Genomic DNA, 27,688 nt, shown 5'->3' with positions numbered 1-27,688 from the left:
TCCCTATCCCTCCCAATTTCGTCCCGTCCCCGCCGCGGCGGCTCGCGTGGCCACTTAGAGACCGACCCTATAAAGGCCGCTCCGCAAGGGGGGGGCGCTCCACTCGGCAGAGGGCGCCTCGGCGGCTGTGCGCCTGCCCAGTGTGGGTCGCTCCCCGCCCCCTGTCCCGGCCAGCCCCGCCTTGGCTCCGCGCCCTCTCCTCGCTCTCAGCCGCCGCTCTGCCCTGCAGCAGCCAGCCCCGTGTCCGGCAGCATGTTCAGCTGGGTCAGCAAGGATGCCCGCCGCAAGAAGGAGCCGGAGCTCTTCCAGACGGTGGCCGAGGGGCTGCGGCAGCTGTACGCACAGAAGCTGCTGCCCCTGGAGGAGCACTACCGCTTCCACGAGTTCCACTCGCCCGCGCTGGAGGACGCTGACTTCGACAACAAGCCCATGGTACTCCTGGTGGGCCAGTACAGCACTGGCAAGACCACCTTTATCCGGCACCTGATCGAGCAGGACTTCCCGGGGATGCGCATCGGGCCCGAGCCCACCACCGACTCCTTCATCGCCGTCATGCACGGCCCCACCGAGGGCGTGGTACCGGGTAACGCGCTCGTGGTGGACCCGCGGCGCCCCTTCCGCAAGCTCAACGCCTTCGGCAACGCTTTCCTCAACAGGTACCCACCCATCACTCCAGGGGGGTGGGGCGCGGCCGGGGCCAGCCGGCACTCGGAGCCCGACCCTCCGGTGGCTGTCACCCTCGCCGTTCTTTGTCTACCGAGGCCCCAGTGAGACCCTCAGTGACCACTCCCTGGCCCAAGGGCCCTGCCGCTTCCCAGAGAAAACCCACCTGGGGTTTAGGAGTGGGCGTTGCCGGCTCCCCAGAATCTTCCAGGTTAATCACCAAGCCCTCCCACAGATCCCAGCCCCACTCCCCTCAGAACCAGGACTGAATCATTCCTGCGCTCCCTTTCTTGGTCTCCACCTCCTTCTCGCAGACTGGAAGCACTTGGTTCACGCACATCAACCCTTCCATCCTTACCCTCTTAAGTGTCATAGCAAAACGCAATGAAACTTTTACCCATTCCCTTCGCTGGTGCGGTGTGGCTCTGCTCTGCCTCCCCTGGGACTGTGGTTTTGTGTAGGAGGGAGGAGAATCTGCCGTGGCTTGCTGACTTTGGGACAGCCCCTTGGAGGGGACGGTTGAGGTTTGAACACTTCTCCCAAAGGCAGTTCTCAAGCGGTCAGTGCTGCCTTTAAGGGTTTCGGGAAGCAGGAGGAGGTGGTGGTGCGGGGGTCCTGCCATGAGAGTCTAGCCCTGAGCCCTTCTGTGGACTGAAGGAAAGAATCTGAGCTGCTTTCACCCACTTGGACCTCTCTTTCCCAGTGAAGTGGCCTCTGCATGTGATGAGAGCGATCCCCAAGCCTCTGCCTCTCAGTGCTGTGAATGAAACAGTGGCCTCCCGTCTAAGGAGTGCAAAGCCCAGGCTCACTTTTCTCCAAAGGAACTCGAGGCATCCTGGTCCCCACCCCCAGGCGACATACCAAAATACTTAACAAACCCTGCCCTCCCTGCCACCCCACGTTCTACGACTCCACACGCCTTTCAGAGTCTGCAGTCTGCACTGGGGAAGAGCCTCCGAAGGAATCTTTGAATCTTGCCTTCCAAGTCCCCGCCCTGTGGGATCACATTCCTTTCCAGACACAGTCCAGCCGTGCAGGGCACCTTGCCCTGGAGCCAAGCCGGTGGCCAGGCCTGCTCCATGCACAGACCTGACCTTCAGCGTGGTCTGTTGACACTTGCAGGCGTTTCAGCCTGCCCTCCTGTACTATGGCTGTTGGCCTTTGTGTGTCAGGCCCAGGTTGAGTGCAGCTCTTTGGGCTAAGGGTCCTGAAGAGGTGGGCTCCTCTTGCCCCAGCCTTACCTCCTTGTTTCAGGATTGCCAGGTAGATAAGTGACTAGCTGAAACCATTAGCTGATGGGAGCCCTTCGACCCGGTGGGAAGTTCGGCTGCTGTGCCGGAAAGTCCCAGTGTCAGGTCTCTGCTTCCATGCCAAACTTTGGGAAGCCATGGGAAGGGTCCCTTTCCCTGCTGCCTCTGCTGTCCCAAGCGCTTCACTTTCCTTGCGAAGCAGACCTTTTTTGAAAGGAGAAACATGGCACAGGACCAGTTTTCTGAATTTAGAAGCCTAAAGTTTCAGAGCTGGAAGGATCTTAGACATCATCTCGGCAGCCCCCACCTCATTGGCTCAGGAAACCGAGGCTTAGAGGGTCCAGCTGGTTTGTGGAAGTCACCCATTAGGTTAAGCAGCACTGACTGTCTGGCTTTTGCATGGCCAGTTACTGCCTGCTGCTGCTGCTGCTACCCCAAAAAGAGCATTCAGGATTTCTTGGTCCAAGCCTGGTGCTTTGGTGACATTGGTGCCACAGGATCTGAGAGGTAGCACACTTTTATTTCCTTCTTGCTGCCACCTCGTCTCCAGAGGATCCCGGATCGCTGATGGCCCTCCAGAAAGGGCCCTATCAGCCCGAGCCGGGGCCCCGAGCTGTGTCAGAATGTGAAGTGTGGGGAGGACGCCTGGCAAGAAGGGTACAACAAAGGGGGCTTTTCTCTGGCTGATACAGCCTCTCTCAGCCGAGTCTTAAAGAGACTCATTGAGTCATGAATTTCACTTTCCGGCCTTTTCCCCCTATGTGGCTGCTCTAAGAATAAAATCAGCTGGAGCAGACCAAGGCAGGGTGCAGTCAGGGTGTCCTAAGAGTGTCTTGTGAAAACTCATTGCGTAACCGGGACTGCCACTTGGGTGAGATGAAACCTGTGCGTCCTTGGGGAGATGGAGTCGGAGGCGTCTTGGCTGCTTGCTCTCTTTCTTGTTTTCAGCCATACACCACGGGCTCTGCAGAGCAAGTGGTTTCTGGGTCCTATAGATATTAACTTGCTTTCTGGGCTCATTTATGAGGCAGTTTTATGTAGGTGACTTCCCAGAGCCAGTTCTGCTTCCCATCCTTCTATTCTGTCATCATCTCTCCAGAGGCTCCTGCCAGTCCTGGCCTGCATGCATTGCTGCTGGCACTGGCGAGAGTAAGGCCCGCGCTTCGCTTGCCCTGAGGGTTAGCTGGTCTTGCTCCGCTGCCTTGCAGGCGGCACCCCTTGCCCTGGCCAGCTGTCCTTTGCCTGTGGGCCCCTGGTCGCCAGGGGTTGGGGCCAAAGGGAAAAGCTAATCAGCTCAGATTCCTCCCCTCTGTTGGAAAGGCAGCTTCAAGTTTGTGTCCTACAGATAATGAATGGGTCAGTCTTTTCTTGGCTCTCACTACCTTTTTCAGAGAAGTTTTTTGTTTGTTTTTTGAGACAGAATCTCGCTCTGTTGCCCAGGCTGGAGTGCAGTGGCACACAATGTTGGCTCACTGCAACCTCCACCTCCTGGCTTCAAGCAGTTCTCTGCCTCAGCCTCCTGAGTAGCTGGGATTACAGGTATGTGTCACCACGCCCGGCTCATTTTTCTATTTTTGGTAGAGATGGGGTTTCACCACGTTGGCCAGGCTGGTCTTGAACTCCTGGCCTCAAATGATCCACTTGCCTCGGCCTCCCAAAGTACTGGCATTACAGGCATGAGCCACTACCCCTGGCCTTTCAGAGAAGTTTTCAAAGGAGCTTTTTCTGTGTCCAGTGAAGTATCCCTGCTCTCAACTGAGACTGCTCCTTGCCTTTCTGGGCTGTTCTAAGCGCAGTGTGAAACTCCAGCAGACGTAGCTGAGCCCTGGCCCGGGAGTCGTCAGCCTCTCCATGGCTTTGTTCTTCCTCAGCCTGCTCTGACTTTCAGAGAATGGCGTGTCTGTGCCTCTTCGTCCTACTGTCTGCCAGCCTGTGTGGTCCCCAGCTTTTGCCGGCCGTCAGTTTCAATTCCCTCACCCAAGTGGGTGATTGATAGGGCAGGGCTGGCCCTAGCAGCAGTAGGAAGGGGCCGGCTCTCTTCAGGGTGGAAATTTAGCCCAGTGGTGGAAAATTCTAACATGGGATTTCAAGGTCCCAGTGTCACTGTCTGTTTCCCCTGCGAATTGAATGGTGACCTAGGCTGGCGCAGTTTTCACTAATAAGTCAGCAGCTTGAAAGTTGACCTCTCAAACTCTAGGGGAAAAGCGAACGTGAGGAATTACTGATGTGGGTCAGTTTGAGCCTGCTGGTTGCATTCCCAGTTGAGAAAGTCTGTACAATTTGCCGGCCACCCCGGGAAACTAAGATAGAAAACCACCTGTCAGTTCCCCGCTTCTGGAAAGGAAGCCCGAGATGGAGGGAAGGGGTACAGAGAGCCCTTTGTTATGTCTGGAACCTCGAGGACTGCGTCGTGACGCCTCTCTTCTGGCTCTTGCTCTCGTGTAGGTTCATGTGCGCCCAGCTGCCCAACCCCGTCCTGGACAGCATCAGCATCATCGACACCCCTGGGATCCTGTCCGGAGAGAAGCAGCGCATCAGCAGAGGTAAACACTCTGACCGCGGCTCACCGCGCTGGTGCCGTCAGACCTCCTTCTCTCTGAGGTCTGCATCCTGATTCAGATGCTGCCCTTGAGATTTCTTCCAGCCTCAGGCTTTCTAAAAAAAGATGTGTCCGAGGGAGAACCCATTTTACATCAGCCTCCCATCTCCACAGTGCTCTGTGCACTGAGGGCGGGAGCTGCTTTCCTCCTCCGAGCAAGCAAGGAGGTGAGACCACAGCCAATCTTGTGTGGCTGTCGTGCTTTTGAACCCCTGGGGCATGCTGGAAACAGCAGGATTGGAATGGGCCTCGGGCCATCCTGTGAGGGTGCAGGAAGCAGCTGACTCTGAACCAGCCCCTGGTTCCTGGAGCTTACTATCCTTAGTCTGTGTTGAAAAGCTTTGCCTCTCAAAGCCATATAAATTCCTTTTGAGTCCAGCCAGACTGAGAGAGAGCCAGGTAAAAGGAGAAGTGGGCAGAAATTTATGAAACATTTAGGGGCTGGTGGAAATTTGCATACATTTGCTGAGAGGCTGACAGTCAGCAGCCTGCCTGGCCTTCGTACTGTGCGGTAGTGCGCCATGCCCGTTCCAATTGTGTCAGCTCCTGCCTGGATTCTGCCAAGCTCTTTTGAAGATCTGGTTCCAGACGAGCCTGAACTGGGTCCTCTATCTGTCACTGCCCCTTTTTTGCAGAAGGGTGGGGTGTTTTGGAGCCTGATGCTTTCTGGGAGGAGCTTGAAGATAGGCTAGTACCTGGAAGGTGAGGAGTGGAGTCCGCAGCTCCAAATGTGAAAATGAAATAAGATCAAACTCAAAGAGGGGTTGAGGACAAGGGAGCAACTTCGTTGATGATTAACTTGCAGATCCTTCCTGGGTCCCTTTCCCTCTGGCCTGGCCTGTAGTCGGGGAGCCTTGTAGTCAATGCTGGCAGCTAGGATTTGGAGTGCACGTTTCTCTCTCCTAGGACTCTGAGGGCATCGGGACCCCGTTCTTGGCGCTGAAAAACCTCGCTTCTCTTTCCTTCTAAGCTTGCAGGCCTTGTCTGTGTGGGGCTGCATCGGAACATACTGAAATCACTGGCCCTTATCCGCTTTCAGAGCTGCCAGTTAAGCTTTTAGATTCTCCCACCTCTGGTGATACTGACGCTCCTGGGAGTTTAAGGGAGTAGATTCAGAGACCACTTCTAAAAAAAAAAAAAAAAAAAAAAAAGGCAAGCACTAATATTTTTATTTCTTACTGCTGTTATTGTTCCAACCTAGTTTTAAGAAAATGCCCGATAAGCAAAAACCCTGTCATTTGCCAAAGCAAGGTCAGAAAATCTGAATAAAGTACTCTATTTTTTTTTTTTTTTTTTTTAGACAGAGAGGGACTCTCTCTGTCTCCCAGGCTGGAGTGCAATGGCGCAATCTCAGTTCACTGCAACCTCCTACTCCCAGATTCAAGCCATCCTCCCACCTTAGTCTCCGGAGTAGCTGGGATTACAGGCGCCTACCGCCACACCTAGCTAATTTTTGTATTTTCAGTAGAGAAGGGGTTTCACCATGTTGGCCAGGCTGGTCTCAAACTCCTGACCTCAAGTGATCCGCCAGCCTCAGCCTCCCAAAGTGCTGGGATTGCAGATGTGAGTCACCACACCTGGCTGAATAAGTTACTCTTTAATTTTTTTTTTTTTTTTTTTTTTGGAGATGGAGTTCGCTGTGTTGCCCAGGCTGGAGTGCCGTGGTTCGATCTTGGCTCACTGCAATCTCTGCCTCAAAGAACCACTAAGGGAGTTTGTTCCGAGTCTGCCTCCAGGGCTGGGGTATTCTGGAAGGACTCTGAGCCTCTATCTGTTATCTTTTCATTAGCTAGCCTGGGACTCCTCTGATCCAGTCATCAGATAGAGGCTGAAGCCTCAGCAGGCCAACGGCTATGTACACATCCTGGGGTAAAGAACAGTAGCACACGAGAAGACGCTTATCCGGCCAGAGTGCCACTGCTCAGTGTGGCCTTTGGCGCTGGAGTTAAGGTGTTTGACAGGAAGGGTTCAAGGTTTTTGTGGCCTCTGTTGTCTCATAAAAAAGAAAAGGCCAGGTGTGGTGGCTCACGCCTGTAATCCCAGCACTTTGGGAGGCTGAGACAAGTCGATCATGAGGTCAGGAGTTCAAGACCACCTTGGCCAACATGGTAAAACCCCGTCTCTACTAAAAACACAAAAATTGGCCGGGCGCGGTGGCTCACGCCTGTAATCCCAGCACTTTGGGAGGCCGAGGTGGGTGGATCACAAGGTCAAGAGATCGAGACCATCCTGGTCAACATGGTGAAACCCCGTCTCTACTAGAAATACAAAAAATTAGCTGGGCATGGTGGCACGTGCCTGTAATCCCAGCTACTCAGGAGGCTGAGGCAGGAGAATTGCCTGAACCCAGGAGGCGGAGGTTGCGGTGAGCCAAGATCGCGCCATTGCACTCCAGCCTGGGTAACAAGAGCGAAACTCCGTCTCAAAAAAAAAAAAAAAAAAAAAAAACACAAAAATTAGCCAGGCATGGTGGCATGCACCTGTAGTCCCAGCTACTCGGGAGGCAGGAGAATCACTTGAAACCGGGAGGCAGAGGTTGCAGTGGGCCTCCTACAGTGCCGGGATTAGAGATGTGAGCCACTGTGCCTGGCTGAAAAAATTATTTTTTAGAGACAGGGTCTCACTCAGACAGGAGTACAGTGGTGTGATCCTAGCTCATTGCAGCCTTGAACTCCTGGGCTCAAGCGATCCTTCCACCTTAGTCTCCCAAGTAGCTGGGCCCATAGGCGCAGGCCACCATGCTTGGCTGTGGTTGTATGTCTTGTGTTTCTTGCTTTGGCCCTGCCCTCTGAGACACTCTCTCCCCACCTCCTAATCCCTCTGCTTCCTTTCCCTGGTAGGAAAGAGGCAGGCACAGGTGTCTACTGGCTGTCTCTGGGACAAGCACTGAAGTGTACCCTCCATATCAGTAGATCTCAGACACAACATGGCATTTTGATTGGGAGCAAGGGGTGGACATGTGCATTGCCTTGTGGTCCCCACCCTGGGGTTGCCTATGCAGACGACAGGTGGAGGAGCAAACCAGCAGGACACGAGGCTGCTGTCAGTGTGCTGTCATGCTCTGCCTGTGTGACCTCCCTGTCCCCTCCAGGTGCAAAGTGTGGCTCCTCTGTGTCCCTGAGAGGCCAGGCTCCCCTGTATCCACAGAAGGTCGTCTCTGCCCATCATGGGCAGGAAGGAGCCAGGGGCTGAAAGAGAAGCATGTCCCTCTGATTGGAAGAGAGGTTTCCTGCTGAAGATCAAACCGATTTTACTAGACCATTTCTTTTCCTCCATAGCCCTAGAGGCCTTGGTTTAGATGTATTTTACTAAAAGTTACCTGGTTAGGGTTTGATGTTGGTGTTTTATTGTCAAGAGAAAGCTCATCAGTGGGTACCTCTTGGAGGTGCTGGGTATAAACTCCAGGATGAGACCCCTAGGTAGACACAGGAGGAGTGGATTTCTCTTTCCTGGAGGCCCCGCCCATCAGTCATGGAAAGGCCTATGTGGCCTGTCCAGCGAAGGAAGTCAGAGCGGAGCAGTGCGTTCCCGACGGGGCTGGCTGCCTACTACTGCCTTTGCCGTTGGCATGGAAAGCAGGTGTTTCCCTCTCAGAAAGATAGGACCAGCAGAGCATGTGGGCCCCAGCGGGACACGCCTCCCCTGGCCTGCCAGCCCGTTCCCTGGAAACACGTCCTTGTGGAGGCCATGGATGGACATTGGGGTTGCTAATTGCATTTACTTCCATTTCCCACCGTGTCTGGCCCTGCCTGACCCCTCCTGACTTTTTTTTTCCCTTTCCCCATGGTCCTAGTCTGTGCAGGAAACACAGTCTAGAAAGATAAGGTGGGCTGGTGCAGGCCCAAAGTGGTCAGGAGGCAGCCGCACTCTGTCAGGGACCCCTGAGGATTGCCTCAGTGAGGAGAAGCGGGCTGGGTTGGGGTCTCTTGGGCTGCCTTTGCCTGTGTGCTAAGCTGAGTGACTTTAAAGATAATATTGTCCTATGTCAGCAGAGAGAGGTGGCCCATGGGGGCTGCATATATTCTTGAGTGCTGCCTGTGTGACTGATAAGGGCGTTCCAAAGGGCAGCTGGGCACGGCAGGGCTAGTGCCCTTGGCTTCACGGGCTGCCGACCAGCTGCATGGTCCCGGCAGGGCCTGGGTGCCGAGTCATCCTTGGCGGGGCCTCTGTAGGCAGCCTAGCCAGTTCGTTCCCCACCGTGGTCACTAGGCAACTGTGAGCTAACTGGGAGTTTTTGTGCCTCAGTCTCCCCATGGAAGCTGTAGCAGCAGGGGAGTGTTGTTTTAACTTGCAGTAGCAGATCAGAAGCCTGGCCAGCTTTGTGTCTGACTTTCTGCTGGCCACTGCCACGTCAGTGAGTTCCACTGCGTTATCACAGCAGCTGCATCTAGGAGGAAGCTCCTGCCTTTCAGAGGAGGAAGCAGAGGCTTAGGAAAGTTAAGTAATTGGCCTAAGTTGACAGCCAGGCCAGCAAGTGTCAGCACTAGGATTTGAACCCAGGCAGGGTTTGTGTTCCTACTGCGGCAGGGCTGAGAACAGGGCCTTGGCATGAAGGCTGGGGGTGGAGGAGTGCCAGGAACTCGGGTCAGACAGACCTTTGCCTCTCTTGGGCCTCCTGAGATGCACAGAGGCCTGCCCTCTGCTTCTCTCCTGCCCAAGGTTAGATGAAGTCCTGAAATGGACCTGAGATCTGGTCTCGTCTTCCCTTTCCCTGTTCCCTGTCTCCAGCCACACATGACCCCTCAGGCTATCCAGGGAGCCTGGTGCCATGGGCTCTCACTTTCCCTGCTGGTCTGCAGTCTCCCTCTAAGCCTGGGAGCTGTTCTGATCCTTAGTGGTTGGATGGGGCCTCCCTGCCCACACTCACACCTGTGTGGCCTGAGCCCTCTGGCCCAGAGGTGGGCCTGCGCCGTGGGCAGCCCCCACTTCCTGCCGACACCTCCCAAGATGGAGATGCCACTGCAGCAGCCCCCCACGGCAGGGTTTCACCAGGGTGCTCTGCAGACCATCGAATGTTCCCAGGGGCGGTCCAAAGGCCATGAGCCAGGCCAGGTGCTGTGTCCCTCTTGGATTCAGCATCCACAGCACAGGTAGATCAGAAGGTTCAAATCCCACGTCAGTACTTGAGGAGTTGTGTGGCTCTAGGGGGTTTTTCTGGCCCCTGGAGCTGCATCCATCCATCAGGAAGCACCACAGCCTCTCGGGTTATTGTGGATTACCAGAATTTACATGTTAAGCTCTTGCCTTAGCACCTGTGACACAATTAAGTGTTTAAGTGTCAGCTGGTTGCTAGTAAAGAGACGGAAAAACCCAGGGCTTCCCAGACTTTGATCTGAGTAACATCCTGGGGAATATCCTCAGGACAGTGCTGACTCAACTGGGGTTTCCCATTTGGTTCCAGGCCCTCCTTTGCTTCCAGCTTCAGGCCTCCGGAAGTCCTCTGCTTGCCCCACCTGGCTGTGCCCTCCCTCTGTGGCCCAGCAGGCCAGGACACCGGGACAGCTTTTGGCCGCAGCCTCTGCTGGGGGCGCACAGGCTCTGCGAGGAGGAGGCGTACCAGGCGCTGCCCGCGCTCGACACCTGTTTCTCAGGCTGCGTGCTGGCGGCGGGCTGGGGAGCAGCTGGCCAAGCGCCTGCAAACATTCCGTTTATATTTGGGGGATGAGGCATTCCTCATGCCTTTGAAGTCCTTGCCTACACACCCATCAGAATCTGAGCTTCTTAAGCCCAAAATACAAATCCTGCGAGTAAATAAGAACAAACATTTACTCCTGCTCACAGCGTGCCAGGCTCACTCCATCCTCCCTCGGCCCTCTGAGCTGGAAACCTACTGTTTTCACCGTCCAGTCTGAAGCTGGGAACTGAGGCTCCGAGAGGCCAGAGGCCTGCTGGGTCACGCAGCTGGTTGTTGAGTAGAAGGTTCAGGATGGAAATGTGGGCCTGATTCCAGAGCTCCTCTGCCCGCTCCCGTCCCTCTTTTGCTGCTTGTGTCTGATGTGCCGGGGTCTACATTGTGTGAAGTCCACCCTCCTCATGTGTCCTGCTCTACAAAGCATTCCTGGGCTGCCACCGCCACGATATTCTCATCCCCCGAAAGTTCCCATGCCCCTCGTAGTCTCTCCTGGTCCCAGGCAGCCCACTGACCTTTGTCTCTAACTTTTGCCTCTTCCGGAATGTCACCCAAATGGAATCACACAGGAGGAAGCCTCTCACTTCTGCCTTCACCTAGCAGGCTGCTCTGAGCTGCGTCTGGGTGTTTGAGAACGCCTGTGGCCCGCTCCTCTTCGTGGGGGGCCCTTTCCCATCACAGGGACGTAGGATCAGTTGTCATCCGTGACCTGCAGGGGGCGCTGGGGTTGTTCCACCTCGGGGCAGTTTTGAGTCAAGTTTGTGCTTTGTGCGGACGTGTGCTGCTCTCAGGTCAATGCTGAGGAATGGGGGTGCCTCTGGGCTCCTCTGAAAAACCCTTCCAGAGGTGCAGGAACGAGCCCTCAGGTACAGATTCCTCTTTGTTCCTGGATCTCCGTGTTGTTCTCCTGGGCCCCTCCAGCACTGGAAACCTGTGTGATGGGGAGCTAGGGTGAGAAATACCGAAGCCCACGCGGCTTGAATGACAGGAAACCAAAGTCGATTGGAGACAAACCCTCTATTGTTTCATGTTCTAGAAAACTTTGGAATGTATAAAGCAGCTTTTCCCCCAGCGGCTGGAACTACCTGTGTTTTGGAGGCTGCGGTAGTAGGGCGTGGAGGCCGGAGAACCTCCCTCTTCCCCTTCTGTGCTGGGGCGGGAAGCGTGGTTGGGCTGTAGTCAGGAAGGCAGGTCCTGTAAGGCCAGTGCCTGGAGAGGGGCACCCCAGGAGAGGCCCGGCGGGACCCAGGTCTCCACGAGAGGCACCTGTCGTGAGGCGCCACACTTGGCTCAGCCTGGTTGTCTCGAGAGCCACTCTGTTCTTTCATTCCCACACCCCAGGACTTTTCGTTTTTGTGTTTTAAAAACGGTGATAAAATACACCTAACATATAATATTTACCATTTTAACTTTTTTTTTTTTTTCTTGGAGATGGAGTTTCACTCTGTTGCCCAGGCTGGAGTGCAATGGCATGATCTCGGCTCACTGCAACCTCCGCCTCCTGTGTTCAAGTGATTCTCCTGCCTCAGCCTCCCAAGTAGCTGGAATTATAGGTGCACAGCACCATGCCTGGCTAATTTTTGTGTTTTTAGTAGAGATGGGGTTTCACCATGTTGGCCAGGCTGATCTTGAACTCCTGACCTCAGGTGATCCGCCCATGTTGGCCTCCCAAAGTTCTGGGATTACAGGTGTGGGCCATCACGCCCAGCCCATTTTAACTCTTTTTAGGTGTGCAGTTCAGTGGCATTTATCACGTTCTTCATTGTTTAGCCATCACCACCACCCAGCTCCAGACTCTTCATTTCCCAAATGGAAACTCTTCCTGTTTAACGCCAGCTCCCCTCCCCGCTCCCTGTGCCTCGAAGCCCCTGCACTTCCCCTTCTGTGTTCCTTTTCTGTGCGCTTGATTATCCTGGCATCTCCTGTAAGTGGAATCCTACGGTGCTGTATCTGTCCTGTAGTGACAGGATGTTTTGTTGTTGTTGTTTTTTCTTTTTTTTTTTTTTTGAGACGGAGTTTCATTCTCGTTACCCAGGCTGGAGTGCAGTGGCGCCATCTCGGCTCACCGCAACCTCCGCCTCCGTGACAGGATGTTTTAAAGAAACCTTGGTTTTAGGTTCGGGGATACATGTACAGGTTTGTTATGCGGGTAAATGGAGTGTTGTGAGGTTTGGCATATAGATTATTTCGTCACCCAGGTAACAAGCATAGTATTGGACAGGTCGTTTTTGTTTTCTTTTTCTTTTTCTTTTTTTTTTGGAGACAGAGTCTCGTTCTGCCACCCAGGCTTGGAGTGCAGTGGCACAATCACAGCTCACTGTAGCCTCAACCTCCCTGGCCCAACCAATCCTCTTACCTCAGCCTCCCAAGTAGCTGGGAATACAGATGCATGCCACCACACCCAGCTAATTTTCAAATTTTTGTAGAAAGGGGGGTCTTATTATGTTGCCCAGGCTGGGCTCAAATGGCCCTCCCGCCTCAGCCTCTGAAAGTGCTGTGATTCCAAGTGTGAGCCACTGTGCCCAGCCTGATAGGCGGTTTTTCTTTCCACACCCTCAAGTAGGCCCTGGTGCCTGTGGTTCTCGTCTTTGTTTCCACGTGTACTTGATCTTTAGCGCGCACAGATAACTGAGAACATGCAGTGTTTGGTTTTCTGTTCCAGTGTTAGTTTGCTGAGGATAATGGCCTCCAGCTCTGTCCACCTTGCTGCAAAGGACATGGTCTGGTTCCTTTTTTTTTTTTTTTTTTTTTAGACGGAGTTTCGCTCTTGTTACCCAGGCTGGAGTGCAATGGCGCGATCTCGGCTCACCGCAACCTCCGCCTCCTGGGTTCAGGCAATTCTCCTGCCTCAGCCTCCTGAGTAGCTGGGATTACAGGCACGCACCACCATGCCCAGCTAATGTTTTGTATTTTTAGTAGAGACGGGGTTTCACCATGTTGACCAGGATGGTCTCGCTCTCTTGACCTCGTGATCCACCCGCCTCAGCCTCCCAAAGTGCTGGGATTACAGGCTTGAGCCACCGCGCCCGGCCGGTCTGGTTCCTTTTTACGGCTGCATAGTATTCTATGTTGTATATGTACCACGTTTTCTTCTTCTTCTTCTTTTGAGACAGAGTCTTGCTCTGTCACCCAGGCTGGAGTGCAGTGGTGCGATCTTGGCTCACCATAATCTGTGCCTCCCGGGTTCAAGTGATTCTCCTGCCTCAGCCTCCCTAGTAGATGGGGCTACAGGTGCACACCACCACACCCAGCTAATTGTTTTTGTATTTTTAGTACAGATGGGATTTCATTATGATAGCCAGGATGGTCTTGATCTCCTGACCTTGTGATCTCCCCACCTCAGCCTCCCTAAGTGCTGGGATTACAGGCGTGAGCCACCGTCCCGGCCTGTACCACGTTTTCTTTATCCGGTCTACTGTAGATGAATATTTATGTGAATTTGGTCTTCGCTATCATGAATAGTGCTGTGATCAACGTATGTGTGCATGTGTCCTTATGGTAGAATGATTGATATTCTTTATGGTATATGCCCAGTAATGCAATTGCTGGGCCAAATGGTAGTTCTGTTTTGAGTTATTTCAGAAATTCCCATGCTGCTTTCCACAGAGGCTGAATTGGCTTACATTCCCACCAGTAGCATGTAAGTGTTCCCTTTCTCTACAACCTCACCAGCATCTGTTATTTTTAGGCTTTTTAATCATAGCCATTCTGACTGGTATGGGATGGTGTCTCATTGTGGTTTGATTTGCATTTCTCTAATGATTAGTGATGTTGAGAATTTTTTCATATGCTTGTTGGCTGTGTGTGTGTCTTTTTTTTTTTTTTTTGGTCTGAGACGGAGTTTCGCTCTTGTTACCCAGGCTGGAGTGCAATGGTGCGATCTCGGCTCACCACAACCTCCGCCTCCTGGGTTCAGGCAGTTCTCCTGCCTCAGCCTCCTGAGTAGCTGGGATTACAGGCACGAGCTACCATGCCCAGCTAATTTTTTGTATTTTTTAGTAGAGACGGGGTTTCACCATGTTGACCAGGATGGTCTAGATCTCTTGACCTCGTGATCCACCTGCCTCGGCCTCCCAAAGTGCTGGGATTACAGGCTTGAGCCACCGCGCCTGGCTGTGTGTGTGTCTTATTTGGAAAAGGTGACTGGCTGATTTCATCACTTAGTGTCATGTCTTCCAGGTCCCAGGATTTTCTGAGCCAGAGCTTCCCCGTGGCTCATGATCCCTTATCAGAGGTGCTCTGGCTCTCACTCACTGAAACCACTCCCTTTGCAGGTGGGCCTTCCTCTCCAGCCTACCCACTTGGGCCATGTTTTCTGTGTCCTTTTGCTAGGTGTCAGTTCTGTGACTCCCACTGGGGCCTAAGCCAGTGAAGCTAACGGCAGGCCCCTACCTTAGAGGGGACATTGTTCTCTCCCACCCAGCACACACAACCTCCTTCTTTTGCTGTTGCTGTTGGGAATCACCGTTGCATTAGGTGGTGTCAGACTCCCAGCTGGCCTTGGTGCATCCCAAAGCCTGAAAGCTCGTTGCCTTGGCCAGTGCCAGGGTGCTGGCAGGCCCTGTTCCGTACTTGTCACCGGCCGCCCAGCTCTGAGAGTGGCTAGAGCTACCGCTGTGCTGTGTAGCCTTTGGCGCTTCTTGAAACCCGGTGTCTTTAAGGCAGAGTCAGGTGCCTTTAAGGGCAGTGGGGGCCTAGTGGGACTTGTAGCCACGTGGTCACACGCCTATGTGGCCCAGGCCCAAGTGATGTGGCCCTTTTTGTCACCTGTGGGTGTAGCTGGCCAGTCACTGTGTTTCCCTCACAGGAAAAGAGCATTTTCTATAATAAACAGGAAATTTTATTCGCCTGCAAAAAAATGGGCTTAGCTCTGTTGACTCCAGCTTGAGACCATGGGTTTCGCGGCAGGTGGGGCGGGGCGGGGCTCCCAGACAGGGAGCAGTGTGGGGCAGGAAGTTTTAGAGTGCTCACTCTTCCTTCTCCTTTTTCTGTCTTTCCCCAGGGTCCCCCAGCCATCCAGGGGGCGGTGGGAGTGGGGCCTTGCTGGGTGGAGTTTGGGAGGGTGACCTCAGCTCCCCAGGCACTGTCCTGACTCCGAGGCCAAAGCTAACACAGCCAAGCACAGCCCATCAGGGTGCCCCTGTTCCCAAGAACTTGGTTTTGGCATCACTGCCTCCCCAGCTGTGTGAATTCTAGTTTCAGCTTGTGGCGGGCTGAGGACAAACCGTTTGACGAGGGGAGAAGCTGGGCCCCCCTTTTGCTGAGCGAGGAGCCTCAGCCCTTGAGTCATCGTCTTTTGAGCACCGACCTGCGTTCCCAGAGCTGGCCATAAAAGGCTGTGGGCTGCAGGCCCCAGGGAGGCCCTGCAGGCTCAGCCAGTGTGGCCTGGTGGCCCCGGGGACAGAGGCGGCCTCTCCCTGCCCCTGCTTCCCTCACTTTGCCCTTGACCTCTCTTTCTGGTTTTCTACTGAGACTTCACCCCCCAGGCATCCTCCTGTGGAGCTTGGAGTCAGCTGCAGGGAGTCCAGGCTCCCAGAGCCTTGTACTTTGGAAGTAGGAGCCTGTGGTAGCATGAGGTACCCTGGCACGAAGCCCTCCCACACCTTCTGGGCACAGGGAACCTGGCAGTTCTGCTATCTCCGACCATCCACCCAAGCCTCTGGAAGGCTGAGCGGGCCTCCCTGCCCAGGCTGACAGCCAGGACCCCAGCTCCCTCCACCTCTCCCTGTTAAGAAGCTTGGCCCTCAAGCACCCGATTTCCTGTTGGGCTGGGGTGGGGAATGGTCGCACATCATCTATGGAGAGGCTGCCCCGACAGTGTGGCTGAAGCCATGGATTTGGGATTTTCTGTATGTTCTAGTGACTTTGCTTGAGGATGAAAGTCTTTGCCCAGTGACGGGTCTCCCAGGCCGCTGGCCCCTTGTTTCCACAGAGCCCTGGCTTCCCCCGCCCCAGCCTGCCAACTGGGAGGCCCTCCCTGCTGGGTCCTGGGCTGGGGGCCCAGTGCTCCCACACGCCCTCCTCCCTGCAGTGCCAGGCCGAGGAATTGGTATTTAAGTTTCTCAGATGGAGAAAGTAACTGAGAAGTTAAGAAGAGAACTTCAGGCCACAGAGTTGGTGGCAGGGGGTGGGAGGGGAGTGCAGAGCCATCTTATTTAGTGGCCCGAGTTCCCTCTGGGAATGCCAGGTGTGGGGAGGGGCTCCGCGCCCTGTGGCTTTGGGCTTACAGATGGCGCCAAGCACGCTTGGGCGTGGGGCCAGCGGTGGGAGTGTTTATCCCACGAGTAATCTCAACCCTGCACACTGCGTGGTGCTGTTTATCTTGGCGCACTTGTGCGTGGAGGCCGCCTCTCCGGGAGCCAGGGCTGTGGACATGCCTTCCCCCTGGAGGGCTTCACAGGGTGGGAGCAGTGGATGCTACCAGGGGGGCCCCATGCAGTGGAATAGTCAGCAGCAGGTTCCCACTGGGGACGGCAGGGCTGACCTCCCATCACTGTGGGTGACCGTGCCCAGCTGCTGCTTTTCCTTGATGCTTTGTCCCTGGAGCTCCCGCCTCGCTGCTGCTTTTCTGTCCCTCTCAGTCTAGAGAGCGCCCGTCTGCATCCCCAGCTTGGTGAGAGGCTGGTGGGGGATGCTGGGAGCAGGCTGTGGGCGTGAGAAGGGGTTTTGGTCTGAGCTGGGCGATCCTGACTGGCCCGTGCAGGACTGGCTTCTCCAGCTCATTTCCGGAGCCTGACTGCTCTCTGCGAAGCACTTGGTGCTTCCAAAGAGGGCTGGCCTACATCTGGGTGACCTGGGACATGTGGGAAGACTGAGCCACTGAGCCAGGGACACGGATGCTGGCCCAGAATCAGCCAGAGAGGATATGGCCCCTCTCCAGGACTCCAGGCCTTTGTTTCAACACGGCCTGCCTGTCACTCCTTTCTCTTCCTAGACCATGAGGGACAGAGAAGTTTTACTCTAGGGGCAGAGGAAGAGGTGTGGATTTTTTGTTTTGTTTTGTTTTTTTGAGAAGGAGTCTTGCTCTGTTGCCAGGCTAGAGCTCAGTGGCGCAGTCTTGGCTCACTACAACCTCCGCCTCCCGGGTTCAAGCAGTTCTCCTGCCTCAGCCTCCCTAGTAGCTGGGACTACAGGGGTGTGCCACCATGCCCAGCTAATTTTTTGTATTTTTAGTAGAGATGGAGTTTCACCGTCTTGGCCAGGCTGGGTCTTGAACTCCTGACCTCATGATCCACCCGCCTCAGCCTCCCAAAGTGCTGTGATTACAGGTGTGCGTCACTGCGCCTGGCTGTTTTGTTTTTTTTGAGATGGAGTTTCGCTCTTGTTACCCAGGCTGGAGTGCAATGGCGTGATCTCGGCTCACCGCAACCTCCGCCTCCTGGGTTCAGGCAATTCTCCTGCCTCAGCCTCATGAGTAGCTGGGATTATAGGCATGCGCCACCATGCCCAGCTAATTTTTTGTATTTTTAGTAGAGATGGGGTTTCACCATGTTGACCAGGATGGTCTCGATCTTTTGACCTCGTGATCCACCCGCCTCGGCCTCCCAAAGTGCTGGGATTACAGGCTTGAGCCACCGCGCCCGGCTTGTTTTGTTTTTGAGGTGATCTCACTCTGTTGCCCAGGCTGGAGTGCAGTGGCATGATCATGGCTCACTGCAGCCTCGACCTCCTGGGTGCAGGTTATCCTCCTGCCTCAGCCTCCCAAGTAGCTGGGACTACAGGCCTGCAGCACCGCCTTTGTAGAGATGGGATTTCACCATGTTGCCCAGGCCGAAGTGGAAATATTTTTGAAGAGGCCTGGTTGTCAAACAGGATTCAAATTAAACTGCTGTTACAGAGACCCAAAACTCATTGGCTTAAGTCAGGTATCTGATAGTCTATGTGAAAAACAACAGTCCAAGGCCATTCTGAACATGCAGCTTTCATCTCTGAACACGAGGTGCTTGCTCCGGCTCCTCCCATCACATCTGCGTCCCAGTCCTCAGGAGGGAGGAGACAACAAAGGGCTCCTGCACCTCTTCTTGTTCTTTTCTGCTGCAAGGGAGGCTGGGAAATGCAGTCTCCAGTTGCGAGGCCACGAATCCAGCTGAAACTAGATAGTTATGTCTAGTTCCTCCTTTAGATGGAATGCCAACGAGCAGTCTGCCACAGGCGACAGAGTTCACTTTAATTGATGGACCTTCACTGGGCCGTAACAGGTTGGTAGGAAGCAATATAGAATAGAGTTTAGAATCCAGGCATGCTGGCTCAGGTCTGTCATCCCAGCACTTTGGGAGGCTGAGGTGGGAGGATCTCTTGAGCCCAGGAGTTCAGCGTAGACAACTTAATGAGACCCCCACCTCTACAAAATAAAAATTTAAAAATTAGCCAGACATGGTGGCACATGCCTGTAGTCCCAGCTACTCAGGACTCTAAGGCGGGGGATGGCTAGGGCCCAGGAGTTCAAGGTTGCAGTGAGCCAATATTGTGCCACTGCGTTTCAGCCCCAGTGACAGAGCAAAACCCTGTCTCTAAAAAAATGAACATAAAATTAAAAACAAACAAACAAAAAGACTGTAGAGCTTAAAGCTGGAGTCTATCCAGTCCAACCACTTTTTTGGAGAAGTATTTAAGACCCAGGAAGGGGAAGTGGTTTGTAGCACTTCCTGGGCTTCTTTTCTTGTAGAGCAGAGGTCAGCAAACTTTTTCTGTAAGGTCAGATAGTTAATACTTCCAGCTTTGCAGACCTTATAATTTCTGTCACAATGACTGAACTCTGCTGTGTTGGACAAAAGAAGCCATGGATAATACAAATGAGCATGGCTGTGTTTCAATAAAACTTTATTTACATAAACAGGTGGTGGGCCAGGTTTGATCCCTGAGCTGTAGTTTGCCAACGCTCGTTGCAGAAAATATGTGAGATCCCTGCAAACTGGGAAGCCTGGCACATCAACACTGAACGAGGAGCAGCAGCAGTTACTGCTGCAGGCGCCTCTTGTCACTGCCATCCCAGGGCACACAGCTGGTAGGTGGCAACACTGGAGTCTGTGTTCTTCCCTCTGTGCTGTGCTGAGCACAGTGCTGGGTCTCCTCCTCACTCTCGCCCTTGTCCTACCCACCTTAGAGCTTGGACTGTGGGACAACTTTTGCGTTAGCACTTGTTTGTGCCAGGTGCTACATGGGTCGGCGAGTGTTGCGGTGGGGGCAGGAACAGGGAAGATGATCCTGCCCTCAGGGTGCTGTGCTGTCTAGATGAGTGCCTTCTAGGAATCTTTTTTTTTTCTTTTTTGAGATGGAGTCTCACTCTGTTGCCCAGGCTGGAGTACAATGGCGCGATCTTTGCTCACTGCAACCTGTCTCTGGGTTCAAGCGATTCTCCTGCCTTGGCCTCTCAAGTGGCTGGGTACTACAGGCACGCACCACCATGCTCGGCTAATTTTTGTATTGTTAGTAGAGACGGGGTTTCACTGTGTTGGCCAGCATGGTCTCCATCTCTTGACTTCATGATCTGCCCACCTCAGCCTCCCAAAGTGCTGAGATTATAGGCGTGAGCCACCGTGCCGGCCCCTTCTAGGAATTTCAAAAACGATCTCAGGCTGAGAAATACCGGGCCAGGTTAGAGATGAGAACCATCAGAGCAGCAGGTCCCTTGGCACCGCTGAGCTCTCCCTTCTGTCCCCCCAGGCTATGACTTTGCAGCTGTCCTGGAGTGGTTCGCTGAGCGGGTGGACCGCATCATCCTGCTCTTCGATGCCCACAAGCTGGACATTTCCGATGAGTTCTCGGAAGTGATCAAGGCTCTGAAGAACCACGAGGACAAGATCCGCGTGGTGCTGAACAAGGCAGACCAGATCGAGACGCAGCAGCTGATGCGGGTGTACGGGGCCCTCATGTGGTCCCTGGGCAAGATCATCAACACCCCCGAGGTGGTCAGGGTCTACATCGGCTCCTTCTGGTCCCACCCGCTCCTCATCCCGGACAACCGCAAGCTCTTTGAGGCCGAGGAGCAGGACCTCTTCAAGGACATCCAGTCTCTGCCCCGAAACGCCGCCCTCAGGAAGCTCAATGACCTGATCAAGCGGGCGCGGCTGGCCAAGGTAGGCCCTGGGTGAGGGGAGCGGCCTATTGCCAGGCAGGGCCGTGGGGCTGTGAGACTGGCACTGAGGGCCCCAGGACTGCCCAAGACGCATCCCAGCTTGCTGCTCAGGCAGACCTGCACTTCACAGTTTCTGTCTACAGAAACCAGTCCTTGGTCAGCAGCCGAGTGCAGCCTGCTTTTAACTAAGATTCTCCACCCAGCCTCCTTCTTAACTTGTTCTGTTTGTGGTTTATACCCCAAGTATGCCAAGAAGGGTTTGACTATGCTTACAACACAGAAACAGCACACAGGAAGTTACCGCAGAAGCAAAGGAGGCAGCCTCAGAAATGGGGTGTTGCAGGATAGAGCTCTGAGGCTCGTTGGCTTCCCTCTGGGGTTTTTTGTTTTTGAGACGAAGTCTCGATCTGTCACCCAGGCTGGAGTGCAGTGGCCCTATCTTGGCTCATGGCACCCTCTGACTCCCAGGTTCAAGCAATTCTCCTGCCTCAGCCTCCCGAGTAGCTGGGGTCACAGGCACCCTCCACCACACCCGGCTAATTTTTGTATTTTTATTAGAGATGGGGTTTCACCATGTTGGCCAGGCTGGTCTCAGAAACTCCTGACCTCAGGTGATCCGCCCGCCTTGGCCTCCCAAAGTGCTGAGAGTACCCACCCGTCTGGGGTTTATTGAGCCCGAAGTACACTCAGCATGGTGCTGGACACCGGGGACATGGTGTCTCCCATCCACCGCCCCTGTTCACTCATCAGCCTTCATAGGGAAAAAAGAGCACATAAACAAAAAATGCACATCAGTGAGCTCAGGCTGCTGCAGGAGCCAGTGCTGCAGGCTGTCCCAGCTGGGTAGAGGGGCTAGGGAAGGCCCTGCAGGAGCTGAGGCTTAAGCTGCGACGGGAAGCAGCTCCTGAGGCGACGGGGTGCCAGCCTATAGCCCAGGGAGCGCTGGGCACTGAAGCCAGGGTCACGCTAAGGTGGTGTCAGTCCAGCAGGCCTCGAAGACCATCCTTACCCCTCCTGGCAGCCCAGGCCCGGCGGCACTTAGCAGCAGCCTCTGAGTGGCCAAAGGGTTTGGAATCTCAGTGGCTGACCAAGTACCTGAGTGACAGCCAGCGTGGCTGGGTGTAGGAAACGAAGGTTAATGCCACCAGCAGACCCTCCCACACAGAGTGATAGAGCACGTGCCCTTAGGGTGTCTGACTTTGGATAGCACCTTGTCGTGGACCGGCCTAGATGAGTCACCATGAGTGACAGTCTTGGCTGTGGTTGGGGTTGACCGGTGGACAGGACTGCTGAAAAGCTGAGAAGTGACCAAGTCCACACTCGTGTATCTTAGCAGGGCACCCAGCTGTTTTTTCGGACTCTTAGCACAAAGCTCAGTTGTTTAAGAAATAGGCTCCGGGCACGGTGTCTCATGCCTGTAATCCCAGCACTTTGAGAGGCTGAGGTGGACGGGCAGATCACCTGAGGTTAAGAGTTTGAGACCAGCCTGGCCAACATGGCAAAACCCCATCTCTACTAAAAAAAAAAAAAAAAAAATACAAAAATTAGCTGGGTATGGTGGCATGTGCCTATAATCCCAGCTACTCAGGAGGCCGAGACAGGAGAATCGCTTGAACCTAGGAGGCAGAGGTTGCAGTGAGCCAAGATTGTGCCATTGCGCTCCAGACTGGACGGCAGAGCAAGACTCTGTCTCAAAAAAAGAAATAGGCAGCTGGGCACAGTGGTTCACGCCTGTAATCTCAACACTTTGGGAGGCCGAGGCAGGCAGATCACCTGAGGTCGGGAGTTCGAAACAAGCCTGACCAACATGGAGAAGCCCCATCTCTATTTAAAAAAATACAAAAATTAGCCGGGCATGGTGGCACATTCCCGTAATTCCAGCTACTTGGGAGGCTGAGGCAGGAGAATCGCTTGAACCTGGGAGGCGGAGGTGTGGTGAGCCAAGATTGTGCCATTGCAATCCAACCTGGGTAGCAAGAGCTAAACTCCATCTTAAAAAAAAAAGAAAGAAAAAAAAAAATAGGCTCTGGCCGGGCATGGTGGCTCACACCTGTAATCTCAGCACTTTAGGAGGCCAAAGCAGCAAGATCCCTTGAGGCCAGCCTGAGCTGGTGATACTTAGTGAGACTCTGCTCTATCTAATTAAAAAAAATTTTTTTAAGGCCCTTGCTATAGCTTCTACGTCCAGGCCAGGCCAGAGCATGACTGGGGAGCTGTCCTGCCTGCTAAGCCAGGCCCTTTGGTGATAGCCCTGGGTTCTTGGGTGAGACAGCACAGAGAGCAGGGTGCTTGCCCCCACCTTGTGGCATGCAGGGAGTACCAGGGCAGTTGTTGTATGGGCATTAAGGCTTCAATGGCAGCCATCCCTGTGGCCAGGGTCATAGTCCCCTGATCTCCAGAGTGTAACTGAGGACTGAGGGTGGGCACCTCCTGGGGAGCCCATGCCCCTGCCTGCTCAGAGGCATGGAGACTCTGCAGGCATGGAGCACAGCCGCCCTCATGCCCACACTCTCGAGGCCCAAGGGCATGTGGGTGCTGCCTGGCCTGAGCAGCGAGAGCTGACCCTTCATCCTTTGCCACCACTGTCTTCCCCTTGTGCCCCAAATACCCTGGGCCCCACCTCACCCTGCAGATGAGGAGTCTGAGTTCTGGCCTGAGACCCGTGAGCTGCGTGCATGGGCAGGCACGGGTCAGATGCCTGCTCTGGAAGACACAGGGCTGCGTGCATTTCTTATCTGTATTCTTTGGGGATGGAGTCTCACTGTGTTGCCCAGGCTGGAGTACAGTGGTGTGATCTCGGCTCATTGCAACCTCCGCCTCTGGGCCCAAGCCATTCTCCTGCCTCAGCCTCCCGAGTAGCTGGGACTACAGGCATGCACCACCACGCCCGGCTAATTTTTATATTTAAGTAGAGACAGGGTTTTACCATGTTGGTCAGGCTGGTCTCAAACTCCTGACTTCAGGTGATCTGCCCACCTCAGCCTCCCAAAGTGCTGGGATGACAGGCGTGAGCCCCTGCGCCCAGCTGGCTGGGATGACAGGCGTGAGCCCCTGCGCCCAGCTGGCTGGGATGACAGGCGTGAGCCCCGCGCCCGGCCGGCTGGGATGACAGGCATGAGCCCCCGCGCTTGGCCGGCTGGGTATTTTTCTAGATATCTCCCTTCTGGAGCCTCCCTGTGAGTGGAGCCAGCTCTGAGAGAGGAACCCATACGAAACCCAGGTGAGTGACCCTGGCCTCAAAGGGCAAAGGATGTCCTGAGCTGAGGGGTGTGGCCCTAGCAGAGCCCCTCTCCTTGCAGGGCAGAGAGAGTTCCCCTGCTCAGCCACCTTCGAGGACAGACAGGACAAGGGGCAGGCGTGGGCCCCTGCGTGGTCACCCGTGAGACAGTGTGTGACTGCTGGGCCCCAGGCACGCTGAGTCACCGCACCTGGAAAACCCTGTGGCTTCCAGTCTTCCCTCACACCTACTGCTTCCTTTCCTGGACTGAGTGGTGCTCTCTGTGGTGACTCCCACTGGCCTGGGACCTGTCTGCCACCGTGTCCCTGGGAGACCCTAGATCCAGACCCACATGGTGCGGGGCTGCTTCCCTCAGGCAGTTCTGGGCCAGGCCCCCAGCCAGGGCAGAAGGCTGAGGCTGAGTGGGGAGGTGGATGGGCCGGAGCCGGGGAGGACAGTGAGGCTGGCTGGCCACGGCCCTCCGTGGCTGGAGGCGACTTGGCAAAGCCGAGGGATCTGAGGGCTGGGCTACTCTCGAGGGCTGCCAGGTTCCCAGCTTGCTCCCAGGAAATGAAGGGGATGCCGCCCTGAACTGGCACATGTCTAAGCAAGGTATTGAAGCTTGGATAAAGCTGGCAACTGCCAGGAGAAGCCTTTATGGGATTTTTCAAACCCTTCGTCATCAGAGCTGTGACGATGGAATGGAGCAGGCTCGGGCCGATTGGAGTTCAGTGGGTTCCACCCACACGCGACTGGGATTTGCACGTGCAGGCTGGTCGGCCCTGCAGGAAGCTTGCTCCCCGCTCTGCTGTGTGGGAGGGGGCAGCTGCGGGGAAGGGGGGCTTGCAGAGAAACGGAAGGAACGTGGGCTGCAGGCCACCTTCAGCAGCCCTGGGTTCCAATCCCAGTTCCTCCATATGGAAGCCAAGTGCCCCAGGCAGCCTTTCCCTGCCGTTGGGAGAATCGCACCCCGCAGGGCTGCAGTGAGGGTTGAATGGAGGGTATGCAGCGTGCCCAGTGGGGCACAACAAACAGCCTTCTTTGGGTTGACAAACTTGGTTCTACTCTTCCTGGGGCATCACGGTCATCCTTGCAAGGCCAAGGCTGTTGTCTTCTGTTGGAAGTGGCTTTTCCTGTCCCGCCCTCTGCCCTTCGGCAATGAGCAGCTGTGCCTCTACCAGACTGTCTACTCCTAGGCCAGTGGGAGCCGGCGGTGGCAGCGGCCTTCAGCTTGACCCATCCCTTCCCCTTCCCTGTTCCTGAGCGAGCACCTTGTATTGTCCTTGGAGGCCCTGGTCTTGGGGGCAGCCTGGGCATGGGCCAAGAAAGCGCCTGATGCCTGCCCCTGTCCTCACAGGTTCACGCCTACATCATCAGCTCCCTCAAGAAGGAGATGCCCAATGTCTTTGGGAAAGAGAGCAAAAAGAAAGAGCTGGTGAACAACCTGGGAGAGATCTACCAGAAGATTGAGCGCGAGCACCAGATCTCCCCCGGTGACTTCCCGAGCCTCCGCAAGATGCAGGTACAGCTATCCCAAGGCCCCATGTGGGCTGGCAGCCATCAGGGCAGGGAAAGGCCTGGGGCACTGGATTTGGAGGGAATCCCATCTCCATGGGGAAGGGCCTCCCTGAACGGAAGCAGCTGGGTTAATCACCAGCACCCCACCCAACTCAGAGCTGACCCAGGCTGTGACACCACAGAGGGGAATGTGGTGACTCACGATGCATGGTGGGGGGAGGGCAGGGCCGTGCCAGGCGCTCTGGTGCCCTGTCCATTAATCCTTACTGCAGCCATGCCAGGAAAGAGCTGGAGTTGCCTCCTGTGTACAGGTTAGGGAGCCAAGGCCCAGAGGGGTTCACTGAGTCACCCCGGCTAGTGTTGGGGAGCAGCACTTTCTGCTTGTAGAGCCCTCGCTGGAACCACTTGGCCTGGAGTCTGGGAGGGGCCACCTTTCCCAGCCCTTGTGCTTCCTTCCCCACCCACAGGAACTCCTGCAGACTCAGGACTTCAGCAAGTTCCAGGCCCTGAAGCCCAAGCTGCTGGATACGGTGGACGACATGCTGGCCAACGACATCGCACGGCTGATGGTGATGGTTCGGCAGGAGGAGTCCCTGATGCCTTCCCAGGTGGTCAAGGGCGGCGCCTTTGACGGCACCATGAACGGGCCCTTCGGGCACGGCTACGGCGAGGGGGCCGGCGAGGGCATTGATGACGTAGAGTGGGTGGTGGGCAAAGACAAGCCCACCTATGACGAGATCTTCTACACGCTGTCCCCCGTCAACGGCAAGATCACGGGCGCCAACGCCAAGAAGGAGATGGTGAAGTCCAAGCTGCCCAACACCGTGCTGGGGAAGATCTGGAAGCTGGCCGATGTGGACAGGGACGGGCTGCTGGACGACGAGGAGTTCGCGCTGGCCAACCACCTCATCAAGGTCAAGCTGGAGGGCCACGAGCTGCCCGCCGACCTGCCCCCGCACCTGGTGCCACCCTCCAAACGTAGGCACGAGTGACAGCGCCCACCCTGCCCTCGCCATCTCCATGCCCGGCTGGGAGGCAGAGATGGGAGGGAGAGGGGAAGGCTCACCATTTCTCGAGGTCCATAAAGACTGAGCGGATGTTTCCTCGCCTCTCGAAAAGGAAAACCACCATCTTTCTTTTCAGGCTGTTCCTGGGCCTGGTGGGGGAGACTGGGTGAGATGATGGAATTTTGTGCACACGAACTACGGATATTTTAATATATAACGTTAGGGCAGCGTTCCTCGTCGCCGCCTCCTCTGTGCGACAGTCCCACGTGCACAGCCTCTGCCCCCGGCCTTTGCTCTGCTCCGGCTCTGGCTGGACAGTGTGTGCAGCAACCGTGACCGCAGGGGAGCCGGGTCGCCTTTTGGCAGCTGCTGGGCCGGGGCTTCTTGGACAGGAACACCAGGCGCCCTCCGTTTGCTTCTGAGCTGAGGTTGCTTCACGGGCCGTGGCGTCCTCACCCGGCCTGCCTCCCCGTGCTCTCAGGCCAAGTGGGTTCTTGTGCCTTCCCCTCCCCAGCCCAGGCTCCCCGAGCTCAGGCCCTGCCCATCCTCCTGAGCCCCACCGGCTCCGACGTGCCACCCTGCTCAGTGGTCACAGCAGCAGGACCCAGCCACCTTGGTCTTTCTTGGGGATTTCAGGGGAGTAGGAGAACATCTTCCAGAAAAATACATAAGCTAGTTTCTGTTCTGTAAAGTGACACCTTTCATACTTGACTGAATTTCCCCCACCACTGTTCTAAAGCTGTGATTTTTGTCTCCCCTTCCCACCCTCCAGCCAAGGGGCAGCCCCACCCAGGGGGCATTAGATGTGGGTACTCGGGGAGCATCCCCTTCTTGGACCCCAGAGTTGCATTTCCTGGCTGAAGAAGGGTGGTCATCCCAGCTCCTGCCCGCCCCCCGCCCCCTGCCGCCAATTAACTGGAGCTTTCAGAGGCACCCTCCGCAGCAGGAGGTGGGAGGTTGATGGTGGGTGGAGGGGCCTCATGACAGCTTGGTGCTGGTAAGAAGCCTGTGGTTCTGGCCAGGCTCTTTGTGTTCAGACATCGGGGCCTGGGGAAACCCAGCTCCTTCTCCTGTAACCCACTTCATTTCCTACCTACCTTCCTCTGTTTAGCAAAGGCGGGCGACTGACTTGGATGTCCTTAGAACGCCCCGGCCCCAGGCTGAGCAATAAGAAACCCGAGCCTTGTGGCCCAGTGGCCTGGGCCAGTTCAGTTCGCCTCCCCCTCTGCCTGGGGCCATCGGGCCCAGCTTCCAGGGCCAGGCACACTCGCAGGCCAGCGGCTGTCCGGGCGGTGGTGGCACAGAAGCTGGTGGAGCACCAGGTCCTGCACTGCCGGGTGTCCCACCAGGCTGTCCCTTGGGGGTCTCAGGGAGCCTCCCCTCAGCGCTGCTCGGAGTCTGCAGGAACTGACCTTGTTCTCCCTGGCCCGTCACTCCACACAGTATTAGGTGAGGACGGACACAGCACTGTCCTCACCAGGAAGTCGCTGTTGAATTTGCAGTGACTTGTTCACACCTGTGGGAAGGAAAGTGAAGACCTTCTCTGTGCATTAAAAAGTCAGAACTGTGCTGAAGCTTTGGGTGCTTCCTTGTCTTCTCAGGGGCGGCAGCCCTGGGCGGTCCTTCCCTGGTGCCGTCAAGGGTGATGCCAGCAGGGACGGAGATGGCAAGGCTGCCGGGGCGAGGTCACCAGCTCTGCCCAGTCTTACTCTGCTGGGCAGCAGCTGCCC

General features: G+C 55.4%; 1 protein-coding gene across 1 annotated transcript; it reads left to right on the top strand.

The window, feature by feature from the left end:
* Positions 1 to 9: 9 nt before the first annotated feature.
* On the top strand, positions 10 to 27,532 carry EHD1 (EH domain containing 1). Its single transcript, XM_010348280.3, has 5 exons — positions 10 to 656; positions 4,359 to 4,456; positions 19,805 to 20,217; positions 24,791 to 24,955; positions 25,419 to 27,532. Exons 1-5 carry the CDS (start codon positions 253 to 255, stop codon positions 25,941 to 25,943), a joined length of 1,605 nt encoding a protein of 534 aa, XP_010346582.1. The 5' UTR covers positions 10 to 252; the 3' UTR covers positions 25,944 to 27,532.
* The last annotated feature ends 156 nt before the right edge of the window (positions 27,533 to 27,688 follow it).

Source organism: Saimiri boliviensis, chromosome 6 (genome assembly GCF_048565385.1).
Source record: "Saimiri boliviensis isolate mSaiBol1 chromosome 6, mSaiBol1.pri, whole genome shotgun sequence".
Classification (NCBI taxonomy): Eukaryota; Metazoa; Chordata; class Mammalia; order Primates; family Cebidae; genus Saimiri; species Saimiri boliviensis.
Note: the sequence above shows the minus strand (reverse complement) of the source record. Positions and strands in the feature narration are given on the sequence as shown.

Coding starts and splice junctions, on each gene's coding strand:
- EHD1 (XM_010348280.3), top strand. CDS start 253: ATGTTCAGCTGGGTCAGCAAGGATGCCCGCCGCAAGAAGGAGCCGGAG. Junction 20,218..24,790: donor AGCGGGCGCGGCTGGCCAAG/GTAGGCCCTGGG, acceptor CTGTCCTCACAG/GTTCACGCCTACATCATCAG. Junction 24,956..25,418: donor CGAGCCTCCGCAAGATGCAG/GTACAGCTATCC, acceptor CCCCACCCACAG/GAACTCCTGCAGACTCAGGA.